The sequence below is a fragment of the Magnolia sinica genome, chromosome 9 (assembly GCF_029962835.1).
Source record: "Magnolia sinica isolate HGM2019 chromosome 9, MsV1, whole genome shotgun sequence".
NCBI lineage: Eukaryota > Viridiplantae > Streptophyta > Magnoliopsida > Magnoliales > Magnoliaceae > Magnolia > Magnolia sinica.
Window position 1 is genome coordinate 64,858,191 of NC_080581.1, and position 11,050 is coordinate 64,869,240.

Consider the following 11,050-nt stretch of genomic DNA (forward strand, 5'->3'; position numbering starts at 1 on the left):
TAGAAAGAGAGGCATTACTAGGGGGGTCTTTTTACTTGTGCGACCTGAAAGGAAAGAAGTCCTAAAGACGAATGAATTTGGGCAACCGAATGAGGACTGTTCCAATCACAGAGACTTTGCATCGCATGTCGGTGTCCACACTCATTCTCATATCCTGATCATATACTTGGACTTTCACCAGGTACCTTTTGAACACATTCATATGGTCACAGAAAGATTGTCACAGTTTTATGAGTTTGAGGGTCAATGTTGGGATGCAAGTCTTAATTATATTACATAACACATCAATGAAGCGTGGAGGAGATACAAGAAAATGTTGACTGCAAAATATATTAAAAACAATGATCTTATTGCTGTGAGAGATGGTCCTGCCCCACAGGTATCCTTATGGAGGATTGGAGGGTCTTTGTGGATCAACATATCACCGAGGAATTCAAAAGGGCAAGCGCAAGGAATAAAGTCAATCGGGCCAAGCTAAAAGGACCTGCGTGTCTTGGGAGGCGTAGCATGGCTGTTACTCACCATAAGATGATATGTATTTAAAAATAGTTATTATTGAATTTAAATTTGAATTATCATTCATCTAACTCTATTAATGATGTGTATTTGAACGATATGTAATGTGCCAAAGGCGATGGAGAGGAATCTTACCTCTGATGCCGAGATAGGTAGATGTGAAGTCTACTTAAAAGCCCATACAAGAAAAGACAAAGTTGTCCAGTATCCTGACCTTGCTGTAAGTGCATCCCTCGTACCACTAACTAGTAGCCTTATGAAAAGCTTATGTATAACTTTGAATTATTTTACATTCATTTGTATTTTTTCATAGGAAAAACTAGATGAGCTCTATAGTAGCAATCCTGCTTCTAGGATGACCGGCGTGGATGATGTCCTTATAGAGGTACTAATAAAATTTAAAATTACTTAAGTTTTATGATAATTATGAATATCCCAATAACTTGATTTACAATATTTTACAGTTGGTTGGTTCTGACAGTAGAGGGCGAATGCAGGGTCTAGGTTGCTCGATAAGCAAGACAGTACTGAAGAAGTTAGCCCCTGCTCGTTCAAAGGTAGAGAATGTGACAAAAGAAAAAGAGGGTCTAACTCAAGAGATATTTGAGATGAAGAAATCATTGAATGGTCTAACTCAAGAGTTATTTGAGATGAAGAAAATCTGGGTGGATATATAGAAAGAGGGATAGTATACTCAAAATGTCTCATCACCAGCAGCCGCTAAATCTACTTAGGCATTGTTTGTATGCAAGTATAAATTTTTTACTATATTGAGCTTATAATTATATTATAAACGCTAAAAATACCAATGCCATTTTATATGTAAATGTAGCCGGATATTATATATATCAGTAAAATATGCGACTTGCTTGGCTTTAAAAAATGTGGTGTAGTTGCTCGTGGTCAAGTACATGAAGTTAATCCAAATGCAACTGTCCATTGCGAACTGTTGGAGGATGGAGCTTTTGTTGTTGTCCTGACTGAGGTTATATAACCTGGCGCTTCTTTGTGGAAAGAAGATGGGTTCACATCTACACTTGGAGAGGCCGGTCCTGGATCATTTGTGCAATAGGGGAAAGAGGCTTTGAGAATTCAATAATTTAAACAAATTTGGTACTCTATAATTAAACATGTGTAGTGTGCATGTTTTTTTAGCTACTTTATATGATGTTTGGCTTGTTTGTTTCTTAATTTTGAACTAATTTGGCACTCTATAGTTCAACATAGTTATAGTCTATATGTTCTTTCTAGTTACACTAGATGTTATTTGATTTGTTTTTTTTTTTAAATTTAATATTGAATGAATTTTGTACTCTATATTTAAACTTATTTATAGTCTTAGGCTCTATTTGGTCATCACATTAGTATTTATGAATACATTTTTTTTCAAACCAAATGGAGCCTAAGCCCTTTTTTAACTCTGCCAATGCAACTCCTTGCATTGCCGGTCCCAAGCCTAGGTAAAGGAGGAGGGAGATGGGCTTTAGAATGAGATTGCTAATTATAGAGGAGATCTTGAAAGTGTAGTGAGTATTTCTGGTTTTATGGTTTTACTTGTACATTCCTGTATTGATTGCTCATGCATGACAGTTATGCACATTCTTTCAGGTGGATGTTCCATGTGGGAGGATTAGAGCTGCATATTTCAGATTCAAGCATATGTTGTTGTCATACATGCAGATCAATTCTTCAATGTTTAGGTGCATGGCGATTGGATCTGAAAATTTGAGATTTTCATTCATTTATTTCATAGCTTTTGGTAAGATCTTCTGTAATTGTTAATTTATTTAATTTCTTACTAATAGATGTTTGAACTTGTAAAACAGATCTAATAACAACAATGGGCCATTTGTGCTACCCAATGAGATAACTGTTGTGTGTTTTGGTGTGGAAGGCACATACTTTCTGAGTCTCCACTTGTAAGCTTCAAATATTTCATTTTTTCCCCCAAGTTCTATGAATCCCTTTTGTCTTTTTGTACATGACTAAAAAGGAGAATTGCCCAGCTAAAATTGGATGATTAATAAATCTTTCCTCTGATTTTAGGAACATTTGCACTTGGTGGTTTAAATGCTTCAAGGTAAGTGAACCTTTTTGCATCCTACTCAAAGATCTTGAATTGCCATCAAATGCAATTCCATGTGGCTTGAGTCTGGCTTGGAATAATCTGAATTGCTATTTGGGGCTAGCCATCAAATTCAATACATTGTGATGACCGTTATTCCCATGACGGTCATTTCAATTTCATTGAATTGAATGATTTCAATTCAATTGAGCATCCAAATGCAGCCTGGTGTGTGCGATTTATGTTATTTTAGTCTTTCTTAAACATGGTCTTTCCATACTTAACTGGCATACCAATCTTAAAAAATAAAACTCAACTAGCTTACCCCATTTGCAATAAATGAGCAAACTGAAAGTGAATTCCATGCTCTTGTATTCGTCAGAATTTGCTTGTTGGTTTGGAGCTGCTAAGTCCTAACTAACAAGAAATTTTGACTTTTTCCAATTCGTGCACATAAGCTCATTTGGTGGGATGTAGTTAGGCCTGGTAGATTCAAACAAGAAATGTGTAACTGTGGACTAGATGAGTTGGATTCATGAATTGAACAAATTGAAGTTGCAAAAAAAAAGAAAAAAAAAGAAAAGAAGAAGAAGTAATAATCCCCTGAATTGAATGGACTTATTTTGCAAAGTGATATCAATAATAAAAAAAAGAAGCTAATTGCGGATACATCTTTGATACTTTGACCACTAGTCCTCAGGTAGCTTAGATTTGCAGCATGGGAGTTCTGAAAGTTCAAATATGAGAGATGTTAGACAAGGTTCAAGCCCAGGTTCAAAAGTCACTAGGGGAGTATGTGTAGCATGCACTTCCATACAGTAAGATTTTTCTAACATGACAATGGTTTTTCCTCCTAGATGTAAGTTCTGTTCCTGCCTCTACTAGTCTACTTGTACTAAACATACAGCTATAGTCCATGCCACTTGGATTTTTGCTTCTTTTACCAATACATTTTCTTTTAGCAACATGTATCCAATCACCAGTGTAGTATCTAACATGCATATGAATTCTTGGCTGGAAAATTTTTCTTCCTACAGCTTTGCATGTTGAGTAATCAACCTTAGTCCAAACTCTCCAGTTAGATAGCAATGTAGCATTTTGTCCTCCATGCTTGTAAGTTTTACCATTTGTGTGGCATCTAATTAACCTATCCAATAGGATTGCTCTATCAGAATTTGGGTTTTCATCTTTTGATGATTTTTCAATTGGGTTGGGATGGAAATGAAATAAAGATGGTATCCGTCTTTCCGGATGAAAAACACTGACAAATGAATGGTATTTCCCATTCACTGCAAGGACAAGATAACCATGAATTTCATACATTTCCTGGAATGAAAAGATTTAGTATAAGACATTCTAAAACCTGATTTTCTTTGAAAGTTTATAACTTGTATGGAGATTTCTTACTCCATTGTAGCACCAGAAACATGGATTGTTGCATCAAAGAAAGAGCAGCAATCATGCCAAAGGTCTATGGAGATAACTTGTTGGCATGTATGCTTGCAGGTAGGTGCATAGTGTCACTGTTCAATCTGAGCACATGGCCACATGTGTAAAGAATGACCCCATTTCAATTAAATGTGTGCGAATATGTGAAATGCCAATCACACAGCCATACATGTAGTGAATGGCTCTGTTTTAATTAAACATGTGCAAATATGCAAAGTGTCGGGTATTGCTAGAATCGTATTTGACTCGAATTAAATTGAATACCATGCGGTCCTAGGTGCTGAATTAGTTGGATTATGACTTGATCTGAGAAGATTGGCTTGACTATTTAGCTACCTATTGTTAAAGCGATTAAGCATTTATGAAGGAATGGGTTAGCCTTTCCTACGCATCCTTTTTGACTATTTACTATGCTCATATTGTTCAAATGTGCAGGCTGAGGTTGAAGGCCAAAATATTACATGGTTAACACCACATGCCCTACATCAAGTCTTAACTGATGATGTGGACTTCAATGTCATGCTAACCTTTTTGGAATTCTATGAGGTAAGACTATAATGGGCACTGGTGCACCTTATATGTTAGATTTTGTTTTCAAATGCATTTGCTATTCCCCATCTTATACTTTTGCTTGGTTTATTTGGGGCTTGAAATATTGGCGGATTGGTTTTGTGAGGAGCTTACCACGAGGGCATTTGTTCATGTGGGGTTTACTTGTACAACCTTCTTTTCTGCTTTTTTTTTCCCTCGATGAATGATTGCTTCAAAGTTAAAGTGAGAGAGTGCAAGTACCAACTAGAGAAAGTTGCAGAGCTTGTACAATACAAAGAGACACACCAGAGGGTAAATCTTTGGCTAATGAATAGGCAATTATGTGTCTTGCAATACATGGAAAACCTACTGATAATTGCACGAAATGTGAAGTGAAGCCGTAAATGATTCAGGTGCGGGAGTGGGAGGCATCTGTTAATGTTAGCATGCATAAATAGCTCGGAAGTGGGAGCGTGAGTTTGGAAATGCAATTCGAAGTAGGAGCAGCACCTGGTTAGAATGATGATGTAGTAATAAACTCGGTGAGACCGAGGTCGAATCCCAAGGGACTGAAATCTGTACGTAATCTGAAACTAAATAGAACTAGAACTAGACTAAGATGCAATCTAAATCGAATGAATTTGGAGAATAATGGTGAAATGGTAAACTAAAATATGTAGAATTCAGAGGAATGAAACTAGGGATTCAGAGGATCCACTTGTAGAGATCAGGGAGATCTTATGGCTGCATCAAAAATTATGGAAATTAACCTGAACTTACTTGATCTAGTTTTCAAGAGATGAAAGGTATATGAATTAGAATGGATTCCATCGCCAAACCATGCCTAGGAGACAAAGCAAACAACAGAATTAAACTAATTACTAACCAAGCAACAATGCATGAAGGTTAGGAAGGGTACCATCATCCAACCACGCCCATGAGACAATGATGAACAACAGGGCTTTCTGACATCATAAACATAAAAAGGAGAAAGAAATACTCAAAGCCATTGCAGATCTATTATAATTTCAGTCACAACAAACCATTAAAAACTGAAAGCATTCCATGAAATCTACTAACATCAAAATCAGTTCAACATGAATCAAAACCATAGGAGTACTCCCATCACGCCACAAGCTTCACCTCTTAACCCTAGCTAAGAGGTTTAGCCAACCATAGACATGATTAGAAAATCCCTAAAAAAAAAAGGAAAACATACATCCAAAGCAAAAAGGAAAAAAATACTCTTTAAGAAAATAAACCCACGTTCCCAGCTTCTCTCCCACAGCTGCCTCTTAAAATTCTCTCTCCTAGGTCCGCATTAACTGCGTTGTTAGAGTCTACTGAACGGTCCAGATCGACCTGAAGACCTCAGATGGTGGCCCACTACAAGATCACAGCTGCCCATTTTATGAAACAGAGCCTTCTCTGTTGCGTGCGGTAAGTTGCGGTCAAACATTGCTTGACCGCTCGTGTTAGTTCAGTGCACAGCGCGTGCACAGTCGCTTGTGCACTCCTAGCATGCAAAGTGGGTCCCATATTGATGTATATGTGAAATCTGATCCATCCATCTGTTGTCCCATCTCAGTTAAGGGATTGAGACCAAACGTGAAGTATATCCAAATGTCATGTGGGCCCAAAATTGACGGTTTATGGGCTGATCTATCTGTTGGGCCACTTCCAGAGGCATCCAATGGCTGGAATTTTATTTATACGGTTAATTTATGGCCCCCAGGTCATGTATGATGTTTTGAGCCGAATGGATGGTGGGAACCCTATGATCTTGCATTTTGGACAATTTTTGGGTCACTTGAGCTTTAGTTTCCTGATTTTCTTAGATCTCTGGTGTGTAATTCCGTCAATCTTGGTCCCCTGGAGTCCGTCCCTTGCCTTTAGTGTCATCAGAGCGTTAAATCCATACTTTAAGCTCCCTTTCAGTCCATGCTCGTAAATACACTCTGCATCACAAACATGATTAAAGCGGGCCATTAAACGGTATTATGTTCGTAAATCCAAGCAATAACTGGGGTCTAATATGCAATATTTGACCCTCAACAAATGATCACACAACTTAGTTTACCCTATATAACTCTAAAGATCTTAACTCTAAACTTCAATAGCTTGTTCAATGAAAAATTTCTGTATATTACCTATCATCGTGTTGCTAGGTCTACCTGGATGTACTTCAAATTATTTTGTTAAATGCAAGAGAAACTCAATGCATTATGCCTATTAAACAGTAAACAGTATGCATAAGATATGTGTGTTCAATGCATTTGATTTGCTAAGAGGATCTCCACTAATACTTAAAATTATCCTAAAGAAAATTGCAAAAAAATGAAGAAATGAACTATGAGGATTGTCTGAGGAGTTGGTTTTCCTAAATTCTTCTATAATGGAAACTAACTAGGAGACTGACATTCCACTGTTTGGCTGTAAATATTGCATCTACTTTTGTTCCCTGAGGTTATCAAGAAAACAGAGGTGCAAGTACTTGATTCTAATATAGACATATTCATTGGTCAATATAAATAGTAGCGAGCTCTGGAGAATATAAATTTCTATTTTTTTTTTTACCTTACAAAAAAGAGATGAAGATTTTATTTTTAATTTCACTTATGCAATTGCTTATCAAGAGACTAATACTATCTAAAAGCCGTCTCCAAAGTAATGGTGTGCATGTTTATTAGAGATAAGTACGGAAGCCTTTAGTACATTTCCCTTTCAGATGTCTCAAAGCTTGATTAATTTGAAAAGTTGACCATGCAGATAACAAAACCAACAAGTATATCATTAGTCATTAGTTAATCCTAACCATTTAATCAATATCATTTCATATCCTAACCATTTAATCAATGTCATTTCCTGGTGTAGGAGTCATTGGCTGAGGCATCACAATCTGAGACATGACCTTCAAGAACACAACAGACCCCAAAATGTCACAAGCAGTTGCTTTCTGATCAAACTCCGACCTCTCAGTCTACTATCGGTGTGGATTCCATGGTTACCAAGACACTCTCTATGCTCACTTTCTTTTGATTGAATGAAGGATTGTAATTAATTCATTATTGAATGAATGAATGATTGTAATCAACTGAATGATTGCAATTGAATGAATGAATGATTGTAATCGACTGAATGATTGTGATTGAATAAATGAATGAATGATTATGTAGGTGGTAATTGAATGAATGAATGATTATAATTTTTTTTAATGTAGGAAATAACTACGGATATTAACCGTAGCTGGTAATCTGACAACCGTAGCTGTTATAAAATTTGGCATATTGCTACGGATCCAACACTACTTTTAGCTACCAATAATATCTGTAGCTATAGGTACTTTTGGCTATAGAAATATTTGCTACGGATTATATTTGCAGCTATTTTAAGCTATGGCTATAGATTAAATCCGTAGCCATAGGTTTTGGACCTATTGGCTCGGCACCTATGACGACGGTCGTGCTATGGATGAAAACTGTAGCCATAGGTCTATGGCTACGGATTAATTCCGTAACCTTTGCCCATTTTTCTGGTAGTGTTTGGCATAAAACCCATTTGTGAAAAGATTTTTACCTCTTAACATTCTCATTTATAGCTAGGGATAGAAAACCTTTAGGAAATCCTAAAAAAACATACTTTCTCTAACTTTTAAGGTATTTATAGGCCTACTAACATGACGAACTTTTTCATCTCTTGGCGATGGGCATCCTTGTCTTCATTTTACATTTATCATTTACATATGAATTAAATCTCTTGTTTTAAGTAGTTGATAGTAGCATTATACATAAGGACTTTCTCATCTTCCAGTACTATGGACAAGGCCTGTGTAAGGCTTGCTTCAGCAAAAGTTGTCCTGCGCCCATCAAAGTACTAGGATAAAAAAATATCAATTGAAGTCTTTTATTTGACTTTAAGATATTACATTCTAGAGCTTTTCTTTCACGTAAAAGTTTGTTAGAAATGTTTGTTTACTTAGCATTGTATTTCTGTTCTCAGTATGAAGATAAAATGTGCATATTGTTCCATTGCCTTCTGTTGCCTAAAATTGTCCTTGCAAACCTTAATGAGCTTGTATATTACATTTTTTGTCTTAAATTATTATTGTGATTAGTTTGTTTATAGTTGTAACTTGTAATTGTGATTTGTAAGTTAGATAATTAGTTACCCGTTTAAGGATTTCTATGGGGCCATACATAGATATGGTGTATTTTTGGTGGCATAGAAATCACTCAAATTATCCTATTTTGGATAGTTCAAGGTTAGATGGATAGTATACTTTCATATAATCTATTTAAATATTCATGCCTGATCTGCGGTCCATCTCCTTGTTTTTCTCTGGATATGTTTCTTCCGTTCCGTATCCAATGCCAAATATCTTTACATTGCTTTAGATATTTGGCATCGGAATGTAATGTAAGATCAACTTATCTGGAGAGGCATGGGGAGATGCTGCTGGATTTTCGGCGTGGACGCTTAAATGGGAATATGAAATTATTACAATCTATCCAACCTTGAATGAGTAACTAATTTAGAATTTAATTGTATTAGCTTAGAATTGATGGAGCAGACCCAAATTTGTGTCGGAGCTATCCGGATGTTGAGCGGGGGTCCCTGGAAGGTGGGAATCACTGTTATGACCATGATGAAGCTGTCTATTTCTTTTGAAAAACATTGGAGTGGCCTGGCCATTTGGATAGGCCCGTGTTTATGTATTAGCTCAGAATTGGTGGAGCAGACCTAGATGTGCGTCGAAGCTATCCAGATGTTGAGCGGGGGTCCCTGGAAGGTGGGAACTGCTATTATGACCATGATGAAGCTATCCATTTCCTATGGACAACATTGGATTGGCCTAGCCATTTGGATAGGCCCATGTTTATGTATTAGCTTGAAATTGATGGAGCAGACCCTAGTATAACCCTAAACCTATACCTACAGCTAAAAATAAAATCTAAAACTAAACATCATGGTGGGGATAGTGCCCTCGACCATTGATTCCTTCCTGGGACCCACCATGATGGTTATTTGATCCAACCTATTGATAAGTTCACGCAGACCTAGACCAGAAGAAGGGATAACACAAATATTAGCTTGATCAAAAGCTTTTGTGGCCCCAATTAGTTTCAAGGTCCACTTGAGCTTTGGATCTACGTCATTCTTCAGCTCATGCCCTAAAATGATCTCCCCAAATGGAATGGCATGATGTTCCAGGGATATGTTTATCCAGGTTGGATGCATCTTATGAATGGATTAGATGACATATAAAAAGCTTTGATGTATTTCTATTATATCCATGCCATCCATCTATTTCGTCATATCATTTTAGGGCAAATTACCAAAAGTGATGTAGATCCAAAACTCAAGTGTACCACATCAAACCTAAACCTTTAACCTATAACCTAAACCTTATCCTAAACCTAAACCTAAACCTAAACCTAAACCTTAACCCCTATAACCTTAACCTAAGCCTATAACCTAAACTTATAACCTATAATATATAACCTAAACCTATAACCTATAACCTAAACCTAAACCTAAACCTAAACCTATAACCTAAACCTATAACATATAACCTAAAACCTAAACCTAAACCTAAAACCTAAACGTATTCTCAAATCCCTAAACCTAAACCTACACCTAATCCTAACCTCAACTCCCTAACCTAAACCTAAACCTAAACTTGAAAACCCAAACCTAAACCCGATCCCGAACCCGAACCTGAATCTAAATCCCTAAACCCTAAGCCTAAACCTAAACCTAAACCTATAACCTAAACTTAATTTACTTAACTTAAACCTACACCTAAACCCAAACATATAACCTGAACCTGAATTCTTAAACCTAAACCTAAACCTATTCTCAAATCCCTAAACCTATAACCTAAACCTAAACCCATAACCTATAACCAATAACCTAAACCTATAACCTATAACATTAAGCTAAACCTATACCTATACCTAAACCTAAACCTAAACCTAAACCTAAACCTATTCTCAAATCCCTAAACCTATAACCTAAACCTAAACCTATAACCTAAAACCTATAACCTATAACCTTAACCTATAACCTATAACCTAAACCTAAACATAAACCTATAACCTTAACCTAAACCAATAACCTATAACCTAAACCCTAAACCCTAAACCCTAAACTTATAACCTTAACCTAAACCTATAACCTATAACTTATAACCTAAACCTTAACCTAAACTTAAACCTATAACCTATAACCTATAACCTTAACCTAGACCTAAACCTAAACCTTAACCTTAACCTAAACGTAAACCTATAACCTAAACCTATAACCTTAACCTAGACCTAAACCTATAACCTATAACCTTGACCTAAACTTATAACCTATAACCTTAACCTTAACCTAAACCTAAACCTATAACTTATAACATTAACCTAAACCTAAACGTATAAAATTAACCTAAACCTATAACCTATAACCTAAAACCTAAACCTAAACCTAAAACCTAAACGTATT

General features: G+C 36.2%; 1 protein-coding gene across 1 annotated transcript; it reads left to right on the plus strand.

Annotated features, from left to right (window-relative positions):
- Positions 1-634: 634 nt before the first annotated feature.
- On the plus strand, positions 635-1,251 carry LOC131256390 (uncharacterized). The gene is made up of 3 exons (XM_058257313.1): positions 635-736; positions 830-901; positions 981-1,251. Exons 1-3 carry the CDS (start codon positions 635-637, stop codon positions 1,191-1,193), a joined length of 387 nt encoding a protein of 128 aa, XP_058113296.1. The 3' UTR covers positions 1,194-1,251.
- The last annotated feature ends 9,799 nt before the right edge of the window (positions 1,252-11,050 follow it).